General features: G+C 41.6%; 1 protein-coding gene across 1 annotated transcript in view; it reads right to left on the reverse strand.

The window, feature by feature from the left end:
* Positions 1 to 2088: 2088 nt before the first annotated feature.
* The window catches only part of SLC27A2 (solute carrier family 27 member 2), a 44239-nt gene continuing 29792 nt past the window's right edge, over positions 2089 to 16535 (reverse strand). The window contains exons 5-10 of the mRNA XM_019442145.2: positions 15957 to 16151; positions 11994 to 12084; positions 9866 to 10064; positions 8267 to 8364; positions 3731 to 3861; positions 2089 to 2547 (exon numbers count right to left, since the gene is read on the reverse strand). Of these exons, the coding sequence (XP_019297690.2) occupies positions 2371 to 2547; positions 3731 to 3861; positions 8267 to 8364; positions 9866 to 10064; positions 11994 to 12084; positions 15957 to 16151 (891 nt within the window). The 3' untranslated portion in view covers positions 2089 to 2370. The remainder of the gene's footprint in view (positions 2548 to 3730; positions 3862 to 8266; positions 8365 to 9865; positions 10065 to 11993; positions 12085 to 15956; positions 16152 to 16535) is intronic.

Below are 16535 nucleotides of genomic sequence, written 5' to 3' on the forward strand. Positions count from 1 at the left end.
TTTCTTAGTTTTATCCCCAAATTATTTGGGAGTCTATAGCATCCTATCTATGCACTGACTACGTTTCCAAACAATACATTTAAAATCAGACCTGTTGAATGATTTACACAGATATCAGCTTATATTTTTTAAAAATATCCATTTGTACCTGATGATTTGTGCAGGTATGTCTACAGCCACAATTTGTGACCCTTTTAAAAGAGAAAAATTAGTATTTAAAATTGATGATCTGTCATGGGCTTACTTTTATGCACACACATGTGAACCCAGGTATTGAGGATATTGTGCTGGTGTCTCTATCCGCCAGAGTGGACCTGTGGTTCCTGGCCAGAATCACAGAAGTTTGGAGAAAGTGGAGGCTGAGGAAGCCATCAGGCTGTGAGAGAGAGTTTCTGGGTTTCTAACTGGAAAATGTAAAATGTGGCTTAAAGGTGGTCAGGCTCCAGTAGGCTCTGGTTACAGGCACACTAATGTTCTGGCTAACAGTGTAAGTGCTGGTGTCTCATCTGAGAACATGCCCTTTGAGATGACCTCTGCTTACCACCAGATCCACTGTAACACGATCACAAGTGACACAACTGCACAATGTGATACTTCCGAAAACAGAAGTCATGCTCTTTCCCATCACTTGGGTTCAATTCTCGCTGGGAGATCAATATAGCGAAGGCAGAGATACTTAGAATTTTGCAAACATTCTTAAGTGCTAACTCATAAACAATGTTCTAAATTATTGGCAAAATTCGCAAAGACACAAGGGTATCCAGAGTTTTCCTGAGGCCATGCTCAAGTCCCTTATACATATTAAGCACTCAGAAATGGTCATCATTGGGCATAATGAGTGGGGGCAGGGATTCTGGTCATGACTCTTCTTGGTAGTCACTTGAAAGAATGAGAGTTTAAAAAATACTTCTAGTACTGTGTGGGGGGTGAGAGCGGCAATCTCTCCTGTATCTATCATTAAGGATCCCTAGATATGTTTTCCCGGGGCCTTATGGGGATTACATTGAGGGAGAATTGGGGCCCCTTGCCAGCTCCTGGTCATCGGAGGATGTCCTTTAGGGAAGGAAACTCCACTTCTTTTAAGGAGGCTGGGGTAAACTTGGATTATACTTCCTTGACATGGACTTAGTGACCATGACATTCCTGTTTCCTAGGAAAAACTCTAGTAAACATGTCTTGATTGCTGCTACTGAGGACCTATTCCTGAAACTGTCTGTAGCTAACACATGCAGAGGTTAAGGAGTTCTGTTGAGGAAGGGAGCCAGCTGAGTGTAAGAAGAAACAGCCTGTCTGAAGGAGCTCCTTGAAGTTCCCAAACCCACCTGCATCATGTCAAAGGGCCCTGGGTCCTTAAATAAACAGGCTGTTTGATAGGAGACTGGGTGTGGAGTGAAACCAGCTCAGGTTTGAGGAGTATGTGGGACTGGGGGTACTCACTGGAGATCTGGGACTTATCTGGTCCACACATCCATTTTGTTGGGTGCATGGAAGTCTTATAAAATTTGAAACTTCACAAATTTAAAAGACTGGGAGATTCACATGAATATCTGGGTTTCTGTTTTCTAAATAATCAGATCTTGGAAGTACCTAAACTGTATTCCCACATGACAATAATCATCCAACTGAAGCTAAGTAGTACCCTCACGTTTGCCACATTCATTTGTGACCTGTTTCTCTCGTCCACATTACTCATGTGATTCCTGAAGACACTCGAGCCTACAAGCCTTGATGGAGTTAAAAAATATCTACTGACACCTTCTATATATAGAATTCTGATGCTGTTGACTTAGGCTCCTTCAAAAACTATAGTTGGCATTCTCACCTGCTAGACAACGCAATTTGTAGACAGTGGCCCAGATATGAGGGGAGAGTTGGCTTCACAGTAGAGCTGGACTGTTCATTGGTGTTCATTGGAGTTCATTGGTGTTGCATCCCCCTCACCTTTCAATTTCTTGCCTTTTTTTTTTTTTAAACCTAGGATGCCATTATCATTATGAGTAGGATACCTATGAAAAGATGCCAATGAGGCTCTTAGGCTCAGGATTTGCATTTAGAGTAAAGTCAGGAAAGAGACAATGCCATTTCATATGTTAGCATTCATCTATTTTATTACATATTTAAAAAATAATGCACCCTCTAACAAGCTTAGTCTGCAAATACAAACAGTAGGTGCAAACTGAAAACTAATCATCTCTAAATATTTTCACGTGCAATGGCTCGGGTATAATTTTTAAAAGTCTCCCATTATTGGAATGCATAAAAAATGGCATGTTACAATCTTCAATCAAATTAAGGTTGGATTATATCAAGTGGTTGCACTAGGTCCTTTTAATTTCTTTCTGGAAATATGAGTTATCCTCCTAGGAATATTCAGAGTTTCAGAGTTTTATCATTTATGGCATTGTAAATGTCCTCAGTCATAGGCACATACATTTCTGCTTTGTCATCCAAGAAATATAAGGCATCTTTGATGACTGCAGGATTAAAGCCCTCCTCCACAAGGGTCACTTTGCGGTGTTTAAAAGTTCCAGTGATCTCAATGGTGTCCTGGAAAACATCAAACAATCCACACTGTTGCAGTGTTTTGTGGACAGATTAGGGTTTGGGCAAACGGCAGAGGGTGGGGTGTCTGGTAGCTCTGGCTCCTGAGAGAGGTTGGGGAAGCTAGTTCAATACCTCCTGTTTACAGAAGCTCCACTAGGGGGCCCTTTGTGCAGGTAGCTTTTCATTCCTCTGAGGCTTTAAGATCACCTGTGGGGAGGGAGGGGCTGTGGAGGGTGAAATGCAGAGCAGAGCAGAGCAGAGCAGAGCCTAGGTGGCTTAGTCCGTTAAGTGTCCGACTCTTGATTTTGGCTCGGATCATCATCTCATGGTTCATGAGTTTGAGCCCCACATCTGGCTTTGCACTGCAGGCATGGAGCCTGCTTGGGATTCTCTCCCTCTACCCCTCCCCTGTAGGGCAGTCTGTTGCTTAGTGAGCTTCTGGTTTTACTAAAATATCCTGATTTAGGGTGGGGTGAGGTTAGGGATCATCTACACACAGACCACTCTATTTTCTCAGCCTGTTTGTCCACTAGGCTGAAGCTTTTTTCCTTCAATTGATAGGTGATGGATGATCTGAGCGTATTTCAATTTTCACGTCTCTCCACCATCTCATTATAAACATCCATGCTTTATGAACATCAACAGAAATAACACACAACTTCCACAATAGCTGGTAGCCTAACATTTCTTTTCTCAAGTCTTCAGCTACAGAATCATATTGCTCAGAGTCCAAAAGTGAGAGAATGTTAGGCTAACATGGATTAATGTTTGCGAAAAAACACATCCCTCTAGTGGTGATAGTTAAACATTTGACAGCTCCAACTGGCTAATGCTTCCCAACTAAGTTTCACACCGTAGGAAGGTGTAGAGCTTCAGTGGATTTTTCCATCCTTTAAAACTGTAAACATTTTAAGTATCTGTCATACTTCATCAAACCATAGACTTTGTGAGTTATTTGCTAATACTACTGCTGAATGATCTGGTCTGTCATTTTAGGGAAAAGGGGATCAGGATTTGGCTTCTGCGAGCTCTATTTTCTGATACTTCTGCTTCCTTGTGGAGCTTCCTGGCAAGGGTAGTGACAATCTGGCCAATATGGTCACCGTGGTAGAAGGGAGTTGTTCCCTAAGACGCAGCGGTCTCCAAGAGATAGAGGATAATTGAACTCAACAACAAGAAGTCTCACCTGTATTCTTAGAAACCGGGGCCTTGCATAACTGGGCAGGTAATCAACAACATGGTTAAAGAGTTTTTTTCCATCAAATTCGTGGTTTTCCTTCATTTTGACAGAGGCCATGCCAATTCGACCCTCATGACCTAGAAATAAAGAGAAAAAATTAGACGTGTTATACTATTTATGATGTTTTCCTAGTTCAAAGTGGGCTGAGAACATTGACATGGGTTTCTTTTGGATAGTCGGAATTTTTATTTCAGGTATATGTGGAAGTTATTCTAAAGTGACTATAACAACAATAACAAGAGCTATACGCTGATTAAATCTTCATTATATGCCAGACCCTATACTAAGTGTGTTTTATGGACTATTTCATTCAACCCTCACAACAACCTTCTGAAAAGGTATAAATATTATCTCCATTTTACAGATGAAAATACTAAGGCTTAAAGATATAGTACGAGACTTGTTCAAGTTCACACAGCAAACAATAGACAAAGTTGGAAACCAGACTGAGGCAATCAACAGTCATCCTTCTCAGCAGCCTAAATGAAAACACCAGGGTAGAAAACAGGCCCTACTGGTGGCCGAGGGAATTTTTTTTTTTTTTTTTTTGACTCCAGTGAGAAGTCCTTGTTCCACAGTCATGAACAATTGGGCTCGGGTTGTTCTTTAGGGTGTAGTGTCAGGTCTGTTGTGCATCCAGACACAAATACCACCTTTGAGATTTTGCCTTTCTGCATTTCAGAGAAGCTGGGGGTCCGGAGAGTGAATGGAGGTGCAAAGGCAAGCGGCTGTGGGCCCTCCCATTGATGAGCTATATTCCCCAAGGCTGTGTCTCCACAGAGACCAGGATCCAGCAGCTCCTTCCTGTCTGGGCAGCAAGGTAAGTGGGGAGGAGTTAAGCACAATTACTACACTGTTTTCTTGTAAAGACAGCAATAATTAGGTATTAGTACATCTTTTGCCTGATCCAGCAGACTGGGTGGGAGTTGAGATCCACTGAGATCCACTTTTCTGAACTACCTAGCTGTAATCAGAGAGGGGAAGGGGCCGCCTTGTGCCCTTTGTCACCAGGGCCCCAGCTTTTGAAACCTCTCCCATGGTGATTGTATGTTTACCTGTGGCTCCAAAGAAGGCAGGAAACAAGAGGAAACATTAAGAGAAAGGAAATGCACGCCTCTACGATTTGCCTCATATCTGAAGGAGGGAGACAGGGCACAGGACCCTCTTTCTCTAGGGGTCCCTGGTAGCTTGCTCAAAAGCAACCATCTTAGGAATCTCAAATGTCTCCAATAAGCTTCTTTTCCAATCAAGGCAGAGGCTGATGCAACAGAAATCTTCAGCACTGACTGGCTCCTTGCCTCTTGCTCTGACAGAGACAATGCCCAACTGAGAGACGAATAGGCCTATTGAGTCTCAGATCTCTGCCCCAGTTCCCAGGGGTTGGTTTGGGGCTAGTTTAGCTCCAGGGGGAAGGTTCCAGTTTACAACTGTTCTGGCCAGAGTTTCTCTAGCACTGCACTGTCCAGTATGGTAGCCACTGGTTTCATTTGGCTATCAAAATTAATTCTAAAAACACAAACTAGGGGCGCCTGGGTGGCTCAGTCGGTTAAGCGTCCGACTTCAGCTCAGGTCACGATCTCGCGGTCCGTGAGTTTGAGCCCCGCGTCGGGCTCTGGGCTGATGGCTCAGAGCCTGGAGCCTGCTTCTGATTCTGTGTCTCCCTCTCTCTCTGCCCCTCCCCTGTTCATGCTCTGTCTTTCTCTGTCTCAAAAATAAATGTTAAAAAAAAATTATAAAAACACAAACTAAAAAAAAGTTCAATTCCTCAGTTGTACTAGCCACAATTTCAAGTCCTTAATAGCCATGTAGTGGTTATTGGCTACCATAGTGGAGAGTGCACATATAGAACATTTGCATCACTGCAGAAAGTTCTGTTGAGAACAAAAAGTTCTAGAGAGTAGTTGGGAAGTTCTGGTGTGACATCTAATAACAGTCAACTGGGCTTACACTTTGGTGTACCTTCCTGGTCCAAAGCTGAGATCTGTGAAGGCCTTGCTGAGCCCTTTGATACTGAAATTCACCCTGGTAGATTGCCTTCTAGATAGACCTGCCACATTTCTGGGCTGCAGCAAGGCTGGCCGTGTGCCTGTCAGGCCAGCCAGCGGCTGGCATGGCATTGAGAATCACAGAATCTAAAAGCTGAGAGACACTTCTCAGTTTATCTTTAATCTTTTTTTTTTCCATCTTATTTGAGAGAGAGAGAGAGAGAGAGAGAGAGAGAGAGCAAGCAGGGGAGGGGCAGAGGGAGAGAGAGAGACTCTCAAGCAGGCTCCATGCTCAGTGCAGACCCTGACTTGGGGCTCCATCCCAGGACCCTGAGATCATGAGCTGAGCCAAAATCCAGAGTTGGATGCTCAACTGACTGAGCCACCAAGGTGCCCCTATCTCTAATATTTCAATGCAGCAAGAATTCTCACAGGATCTTGAGTGGACATCCAGCCTCTCTACACGCCCCAGCTGGTGGGCCATTCCCCACCTCAGGAGATAGACTTTTGTGTTGTTAATCTCTCTGGTTATAGGAGACATCTCAGGCTAAAATTTGCTCCCTGGTCATTTCAATCCCTTGGCTCTCGTTCTGCTTGCTGTGGGTATGGCAAGCACACCTGCTCCTTGTTCTACTTTGACTGCCTTCCAACCATGTGAAAACCATTACTCTCCTCTTCTTTTTGTTCTAGATCGGTGACTCCCAAACCTTACTGGTTGTTAGAGTCACCTGGGGACTAAAACAAGACATGAAGTGTCTGAGTCCCAAACCCCAGAGGTTCTGATCCATTAGATCTAGGCTTTAAACACTCTCCCAGACTGAATCACTGTACTCTACACCTGAGACTAATATTGCACTGCAGGTTAATTAATTTGAATTTCAATAACTTAAAAAAAATGAAAGTTTCCCAGATGATTCTGATGATTGGTCAGACGAAGCTTCAGTGCTTCTCAAAATTTAGTATCTTTTAAAAATTTGTGGTAACACACACATAGCATAAAATTCATCATCTTAACCATTTTAAAGTGCCCAATTCAGTGGTATTTGATACATTCACAATGTTGTGTAACTATCACCAGTATCTAGTTCTAGAACATTTTCATCACCCCCAAGTCAAACTTCATTGCTTTTAAGAATCACTGGAGGTCTTGTTAAAACACAGGTCCCTGGGCCCCACCCCAGAGATTCTGATTCAGTAAGGGTTGGGGTTGGCCTGAGAAATCATGTTGTTTCACAAGCTCCCCAGTGGTGCTGGGCCAGGGGCCCCACTCTGAAGAGCAATGGACTCGATCCTTCCAATCCATTCCCCCAGATTCTCTCACCTTCTCATACACATTCTTTTGTGTTGCTACCTAAATCCAGCATTTAGAGGTGCACACAACACGCCAGGTGGGGTCTGTGAGAGCCCAGCGCAGCGTGATTACTGACAACCTTGCCATGGGCTTTCGTGTTAATTCAGCCCACGTTCCAACATGAGCAGCGTGCACTCAGGTCACGCTCTGTGACCTGAGATGTGGCTGCACTTCTATCATATCATTGTCGTAGGGCTGGAGAGGAACAGGGAAGAGAAAATCTCAAATATTCTTAAAAAAAAAAAAAAAAAAAAGACAGCACAAAGTCATGTGAAACCACCACAACTTAGGAAAGAGAGACTCTTGGATTTCTATTTTGAATATAGGTGAGAATCCCAAATACTGAGTTCTGGGGGAATACTAATATCCCTAGCACCTTAGAGTTGGACAGTGACTTGGAAGTTTTAATCCTCTCTCATCTATATAATTAAAACGATTTCTTCCAATGACAGCACTCATGTATACGTCTGGTAGGTGTATGTTTAGTGTTTACATAATTGAAGCGAATGAGTTCTCTTAACAATCTCAACGTCAGGGCTGATATTACCCCTAATTTTAGTGATTTGCCTGAAGTCAAACAGCCCCAGGTACTGGAGCCAAGGACCTGAAGTCAGACCTCAGCTCTCCCCACTCTGCTGGCAGAGGCAGATCTGCAGATGAAGGCTTGGTGACACCACTCTGTGTGATGATTCTGAAACTCACTGGGGTGAGCTGGGGTCAAGGATCTGTTTTAAAAGAAGTCTGGACAAAGGCAGCTCCTTTTCAGTTTTTTCTCCTAGCAAATATACTTGCTGTTACTTGTGATACTCAGTTCTGAGGCCAAGATACCATTTCCCAGCTATCAAGCCTGACACGTCTTTTCTCGAGGCATGCCAAATGTAGCATGGGACCCTGCATCTTGCAGAGATCTGGCTTGCCTGAGAGCCCAAGAACAGCTGGGGAGCTGAGCCACAGAGGAAGGCCAAGTTCAGATGTGCTGAGTTGGCTAATTTATAATGGAATATAAACCAGACATCAGCCCCTTACTCCCAGGTGGCTGAAAGAGACTGGTTCTCCAGCAGGGAGGCAAAAGTGATGACAAACTTTGCCATGGGGTTAAAATGATGTTCAGTTACTGTATAAGTTTACTCAGAGACTTATGTATACCTGGCACAGACACTCCATAAACGTTTACTTCCTGGACAAAATCAACCAGTCCTACGATATCAGCGACTTCAGTGGTGGCCACATTTTCCCCTTTCCAGCTGGAAGAAAAGGTAAGGTTAGCAGAGGTTACTGGTGGTCCCTGGCCCACGGTTCCATGGCAGAGCACGCATCTCTTCTAGGCCCTACAAGGTGTCTGCATTTGTTTTCCCATCTCTGCTCTCAAATCCCCTGGAACTTAGTCACAGGAGAGGCATTTTGCTTGAGAAACAAAAGACAAAGGCATAGACAAAGGCATTTAAATAATAAAATGTGGAATTCCAATCTCACCACATGAAACATGATACAAAGAATGTGCTAATGTTGAAATACAGGTTTGGCCTAAGAAAGGTACTGGAAATCAAGAACAAATATCAATAACTTTTTGTTGTGTTTAGGTCTCCCACTTTTCTCACTCACTAACTTTGGTTGGTTTCATACCTGTATTTCAGGGTCTCATGGCAATGAGAAAGCTTTGAGTAGCAAATAAAATACCATGCTTTATTTACAGGGAGATTATAACGTTAGTGCCCAACCTACACTCGTCTACTTAATAAGGCTTTAAAATTTGTCTACATTTAAAAATTCTTTAGATCTCCTGGAAGTATCTTTTTAGTAACATGAAGGTTGCATAAAATCATGGTATGGATCCTGAGTCATGGAATACTCCAAAGACGGAAGGAACACTCTGGATCATTGGGACCTTCATTTCATGGGTGAAAAAGATTACCAGCCTTGACAGCACAGCTGGCCAGGAGTAGGGGTGAGCCTAGGAGCTCAGGTCTCCTCATTTGTATTCTTGCTCTGCCTACTACAGCCAGACAACTTCCATCCCTTCCGCATGCATTCATGCAAAAGTATTTATGTGTGTCAAGCACTGTGCTAGGTGCTGGGGAGTGAACCAGCAGACACAAGGCCTGGCCTCAGGGAGCTTGCACAGGAGGGAAGTTGATTAAACCAAAGTGTCATGAGAGGACCATGAGAGAAGCTGGAGGACCATGCTGTTGTTGGGAATTAGTTTCATGGTCTTATTATAATGACTTTCAAATTTCATGGTGCTGACTTGGGTTTCTGTGGGAATGGTTAGGGATGGAGAGTGGGAGGGAGGTGAATAGTGGGTTTCAGAACCCCTCACTTCCTCTTCGGCTAGATCAGCTCCGTATTAGCTTGCATTTGATTTTATCTGAAGAAAAGCCCCACGACTGGAAATAGTGTGAAACCCTGGGCTCTCCTAGGGGTGACTGGTAACAACTGAGGATAAATGAGAGAAACTGGATACACTGTTAGTTAGGCTCCAAAAATCAGGCACAGGTTTTCTGCCTATTTCTCAACTGGTATTGCTCAACCAACTTATCTGTGCGTTGCAGGAGTGACACTTGTAGGAAGAGTGACACTTCCTGTGGCTTGCTCCTTACTTTCTGGGAATATAGAAGTTTGGATGGACATGCCAAAGAGATAGAGGGAAATGGGGCACTGCAGCCAAAGTGGAATGCAGTTCCAATTTAGGAGTAAGCCAAATTGTGCATGTGTTTGTTTTTGACTCAATAACTCAAAGAAACCAACCGGAAAGTATCTCCAACTCTGTCATGAAAGTAGATGAAATTTTCATGGTCAATCACTAAGAGATCTCCACTATTGAAATAGAGGTCTCCTTTCTTAAAGACATCTCTCAGTTTTTTCTTCTCCGTCTGAGTACTTCCTCCAGCATAGCCACTAAAGGGTGTGAGTTGTGTGATTCTGCAAATAAGGAGTCCAACTTCACCTAAGACAGAAGAAAGTAAATTGTTATTTTATGTGATAGCAGTAGGCACATTTTATTACTAACATTCTCATAAAACTGTTGCCATACACTCAAAAATGGACATCTTAAAACATGGCCCCTAAATCGACAAATATCATTTTTTAACCTTACAGAGGCTAGTACTAAACCTGTCTTCAACAATGAAAAAATTAAAGACTTTCTTTGTAATTAAAATACACTCAGAAAAATGTAATGCAATGTTATTCAAGTTGCATTTTCAGTTACCCCTCTCCCCTCCTCCTTTTTTTAAAGTAGGCTCAACACTCAGTGTGGAATTCATGACATTGAGATCAAGACCTCACCTGAGATCAAGAGTCGACTGAGCCTCCCAGGTACCCCTTCAGTTACCTTTATTATAAATCATTTAAAAAGCTGATAAAACATTGATTTCATTTTCTATGTATGGTAGCAATATTTACATGCTTATCATTTCAATAATTTGCATATATTAGTAGGAATCAGTTTCTGAACTTACAAATGGAAGATACTTTCTCCTTTACCTCAATTTTTAATTTTCCACAACCTAAGACAACCCACAAGTGAGATATCCCCATCATTCCATCTTAATTTTATAGCATTTCCAAGACATAAACTTATAAAATTCTCTTTCAATCTGTTGTGATTGACTATATGCATAGATTTTCCAAATACTAGATCTTGAACTTTCATATATATTTTTTAGTAAAGTTGATATTAAATTCTCTGAAAAGCAACTGTGTTCAAAATAATTTTTATCCCACTTTACAGAAAATATGTTTATCCCTCATCTAAGCCTAAGTCCTGCCAATGGACATTGTTCCAGTTATTAAATTAGTCCTGGGCTGAAATTAGCATATAAGGTTTTTTTCCAAACTACTCCCAGATTTTAAAATTTGTGATAGGGGTGCCTGGGTGGCTCAGTTGGTTAAGTGTCTGACTCTTGATTTCAGCTCAGGTCATGATCCCAGGCTCGTGGGATCGAGCCCCGTGTCATGGGATTGAGCCCTGCGTTGGGGCAGAGCCTGTTTGGGATTCTCTCTCTCCCTCTCTCTCTGCCCCTCCCTTGCTTGCACTCCTCCCCCTCCCCTCCTCCTTAAATTTTAAATTAAAATTTAAGTTTTAAATAAACTTAAAAAAACCATAAAAAAATGAACAGGGGGTTTTGAAACAGGTAGGGTATGTCTGAATTCAGATATATGGTAGAGTGGGAGCGACAGAGGTCATGAGAATTTTCAGTTAGCAACTTTGCATTTTTCACTCCTGGAGAGAAATGTTAAAAAATGCCCAGCTTTGGAGCAAAATAACACAATGATAAGAAGTGGTGAATGCTAAAGAACAAAAACCAAAGAAACCAAAAACTGAACTAACCAAACAAAACTGTTGCCATACAATCCATTGGCAACAAGCTAGCTGAAGGAAGTGTCACTATCCATGCACGTGCACGTGTATGTCCATATACATCCTATACATACATATAGACCATACACACAAAGTACAGTATCCCATGTGGCCACACACTTGTAATTCTAAAAATGCTAGTATTTTATGGAATAATGATTTACACACATACTTGGACAAATGCACAGTAGTCTAAGCTTGAAGGTAGACCTTGTAAAGCTAACTATAGCTTTGCAACCATGATTACATATCCCTTTCCTCAAAACACTTACCTCATAATTAAGAAGTTAAGCTAGGTTTCAAAGTATAATTATGTTACATGTAGTGGTAAATTAGTATCTTTTGGAATTTCTGTAACTATTTCTGAGGGTACTTAAAATAAACCTCTTTTATCCCCCCACTCTAAAAATTTTTTTACCATATATTCATTTTAGCAATGATATGCTAGTTCTTAACAGTTACTTGATCAAGTTAAGAAAGGGCACAGGTTAGCTGAGCAAAAATCTACTGTACCTTTGGGAACTCGGATGCAATATCCATTTCCATCTCGGACAGGTTCATCTTTCTCCACATCATATTTAATCAGCTCATAAGTTACAACTTTCTAGCAAAATTAACACATATCATTTTAAATACAAATTCCTTCACAATTTTTCCTTTTTATTGTGGTACAGCATATGTGAAGTACAAAAAGTACATTATCTTTAGTGTCCAGCTTGATAAAATTACATATGGACACATCCATGTAACTACCACCCAGACCAAGAAATAAAACATTTCCAGTACTGTAAAAACTTTCCCTTTGCCCCCTTTCTTTCAAGGTAAACACTATTCTGACTTACCACCGTCAATTAGTCTTAAAAAAATTTTTTTTTAATGTGTACTTATTTTGAGAGAAAGAGAGATAGAGAGTGAGTAGGGGAGGGGTAGAGAGCTGTCAACACAGAGCCAGATATGGGGCTTGAACTCATGAACTGCGAGATCATGACCTGAGCCAAAGTCAGATGCTTAACTGACTGAGCCATCCAGGTACCCCACCATCAATTAGTCTTACACTTGAAATAAATGAAATAAGAAATGAAATATATGCCTTTGTGCTGCTGCTTTCACTGAACATAATATCTGTTACTCATCTAGCCATGTTAATGTTTTTTTTCAGTGGTTTATTTTTTATTGCCATGGAATTTTCCTTGCAGGAATATGCCATAATTGATCTATCCTTCTGTTAACTGGCATCTGGACTGTTTCTAGTTTTAGACTATTAAAAATGATGCTGTTATGAACACTCTCAATACATGTGTTTTGGTGAACATATCACAATGGATTTTAAAAATCCTATATGCCGCTGTTAGATGATTCATGTTTCCATCTGTTCTCCAATATATTTAAGGTTCAATGGTATAATTATTTCATGCCTATGGCTATAAAATTATTAAAACTCTATTATATTTTACATATACATATTTTACATATTTCAATGGCATAAGAATTTAAATGTATGTAGTGCAGTAAGAGTAATCAGTATATTATTTTCTCAACTCTACTAATACTCTCTACTATTACTTTCCCTACTAAATATGACAGGATTTAGAAGTAATGATTAGCCATGATTATTGTGCCAATTTCAAATTTTATATTTAATAGTAGCAAATAACCATTACAAGGCAAGTAGCATTCATAGTCAACAAATGGAGGGCTTGTTTATTTGCAAGAGTATAAAAAATTTGGGGCTGGTAACCAATGTTTCTTTCCACATCAGTTGCAGGGGCATCTTCTTCCCTTTCTGCTTCAGTTAAAAAATAACTCCTTGTTTTTTGTTTTGTTTTGTTTTGCTTTTATTTTTTGAGAGAGAGAGAGAGAGTGCAAGCCAGGGAGAAGGGCAGAGGGAGAGGCAGAGACACACACACACACACACACACACACACACACACAGAGAGAGAGAGAGAGAGAGAGAGAGAGAGAGAGAGAGAGAGAGAGAGAATCTTAAGCAGGCTCCATCCTCATCACAGAGCCTGAGGTGGGGCTCAATCCCATGACCCTGGGATCATAACCTGAGCCAAAATCAAGAGCTGGGTGGGTGCTCAATCAACTGAGACACCCAGGCACCCCTCTTCTTGTTTTAAGTAGAAAAAATGACAATAAAACATGACAGTCCAGGGATGAGGAGCAAAGAAATATATATATATATATATATATATATATATATATATATATATATATATATTTTTTTTTTTTTTTTTTTTTTTTTTTTTTTTGGGGGGGGGGAAGAACTATTAATATGTAGCACTGACTTCTAAGGTCCTTAGGTTCAGTTTAAAACAAAAGTTTCCTTGAAACTATCTTCTTGAGGGTCAACAGTAACAACATAGATACCTTGCACCGTGTCTCAACTCAACTTTCTGCCCTTTCTTGTTCTGAACTACATTAGACTTGGGTCTCCAGCGTCTGGGCTTGGTACAAGTAGAACTGAAGCTAACTAGAAAAGACTGACTTTATCAGCAGTGGTTCCAGTGGGGAGTAGAAATTGATTCTTAGTCTGTAGCAGCACTGCCCAGTAGAGTTTCTGTGATGATGGAAATGTTCTACATCTGTACTGCTCAACATGGTAGTCACTAAACACAGGTGGCTACTGAGCACTTGAAACATGGCTAGTGTGTGTGAAGAACTGAATTGAAAATTCCATTTACATAATTTAAATTTAAATGGCCACACATAGCTAGTGGCTGCGCACTGTATGGTACAGATGTGGAGGGCAGTGGAGGGACCTGCGTGGCACAGGTGTGGCTGTCAATGTCAGAGAGGTTCCCCAGGCTTGAGAATGCCTCGTGATAAGGCCCGGATGTGAGGAACAGGATGGTAATATCACTACAGCTAACAATTATTCAAGGCTTTATATGACAGGCCTTGGGCTATGTCCTCTAAGAATTTTTTTCAGAAGTTATTTAATTTAATTCTTTCAATAACCTTTTCCCCTTATGCTAAACACTGAGTTTGGGCCAGGCACTAGGCCCTACATTTTCTCTTTTTTATTTCTGTTTTCCAAACAATGAAATTGAGGCCTAAGGAACATAAATGACTCGCCCAAGGTCACTCAGGATGCAAGGTGCTGAAATTTTATCTCTTGGGGCAGCTCTCTCATGCACATGCATTGCTATCCTTTGTACTCTGCCCATCAGTCCCTGGGGACACATTGCCTGGGAGCTGTGGTGTATCTGTTCACGGCCAGCTGGGCAGGAAGGGCCGCCAGAGGTGTAATGACAACAGTGATGGCTCACGCATGTGGAGGCTCAGCATCTGCTGAATGTTGCTGGAATTCTGAAAAAAAAGGGGGTCACCTGGAAGACTTCTCAAAAGCAAAAAAAAAAAAAAAAAAAAAAAAAAGCAAAGAGACTGTCTAGAGACCCTAGGCCAGAAGTGACTGTGAGGGAAGAGAGACTGCCATGTAGCTGGCTTACGCATAAGAGATAACCGGTGGAGTTTGCAGGCAAATACAAATGTTCATAAGATCCTAGAACTGGAGTGCATTCCAGTTCTCTCGAAGGTCTACATAGCAGTTCCTCAGCCCTGGCTTTTGGAAAACACTGATGCCTGGGTCCTGCCTCAGAACTACTAAATCCAAAGCTCAGAGGGTGACGCCCTGCACCTGCATACATGAAAAACTCCCCAGGTAACTGTGATTTCACAGTGTGTGGTAAACTTATGGAACTGGCAACCTTCTGGAGTTTGGTCACATACGTGTATAAATGGCATCAGGAAGACTTCACATAAGTTGCAGATAGCAAAGGTGTAATAGGTTGTTATTAAGAGAAATTAAGATTTTTAGGGGCGCCTGGGTGGCTCAGTCAGTTAAGTGTCCAGTTCTTGACTTCGGCTCAGGTCACTATCTCCCAGCTCATGAGTTTGAGCCCCACATCGGGTTCTGCGCTCACAGCATGCAAGTCCTGCTTGAGATTCTCTCTCTCCCTCTCTCTTTGTCCCTCCCCCACTCATGTGCCCTGTTTCTCTCTCTCTCACAATGAAAGGATAAACTGAAAAAAATTTTTGAAAATAAAAAGAGAAATTAAGATTTTAAAATTAAAGGGTCCTGTCACTTTGTGCTCACTGTCATAGAGAATGAGCAAATCCTCTCTCTTGGTTACATGGATTGGCCATGGCTCTGATGCAGTAAGAAATAACGTCATCATGATATCTCTTAAGACGTGTCTGCATTGGGGCACCTAGGTGGCTCAGTCAGTTAAGTGTCCAGCTCTTGGTTTCAGCTCATGTCATGATCTCATGATTTTGTGAGCTTAAGTGCTTTGTTGGGCTCTGTGCTGGCAGGGCTGAGCCTGCTTGGGATTCTCTCTTTCCCTCTCTCTCTGCCCCTCCCCACTCATGCTGTCTCTGTCTCTCTCAAAATAAATAAGTAAACTTAAAAAAAAAGTCTCTGCATTCTGAAAACTGGCTACATATAGTCTCATATTTCAGTGTACTTACTTTCTGTAGGTAGTTTACTCTCCCAACAGCACCAATTTTTCTCGTATAATTCATAAAGCCAATGTTGCCTTCAGTGGAAGCGTAGAACTCATAAATGCTAATGTCCCCAAATCTCCTGATGAATTCCCTCCACACATCTCCTCGCAAGCCATTTCCCATTGCCATTCTCACTTTATGGACACGATCATTTGGTTTCTGTGGTAGGAGGAGGAGAGACCAAATTGAAACCTCTCTGAAGCCCGTACTTATACACTAGTGATTGCCTTCATGTTTCTACGTATTCATGTTGGTTAGGAATTCACCTTTGTGCACATCTTTTCTGTTACTCACACACATAACACCTCCTCCCCGCCAACACATGCAGTTTAAGCCACCGGCTGGAACTCTGACTTAATAACCAGAAGGATTGGCTTTTTTCATTTTGATTTTTAAGAGGCAAGGTGAGATAATTTGATAGAACTAAGTAATGTCAACCTTTAATTCACATCCAATCTGAAGCTAGAACAGTGTGCTGACTGTTTTCTTGATGGGGCTGGTGAATCTCAGTGCACTGTCAGAAAGGAGGAAAGATCTATCGAA

This window comes from Panthera pardus, unplaced genomic scaffold (genome assembly GCF_024362965.1).
Source record: "Panthera pardus isolate Hobbes unplaced genomic scaffold, ASM2436296v1 HiC_scaffold_24, whole genome shotgun sequence".
Taxonomy (NCBI): Eukaryota; Metazoa; Chordata; class Mammalia; order Carnivora; family Felidae; genus Panthera; species Panthera pardus.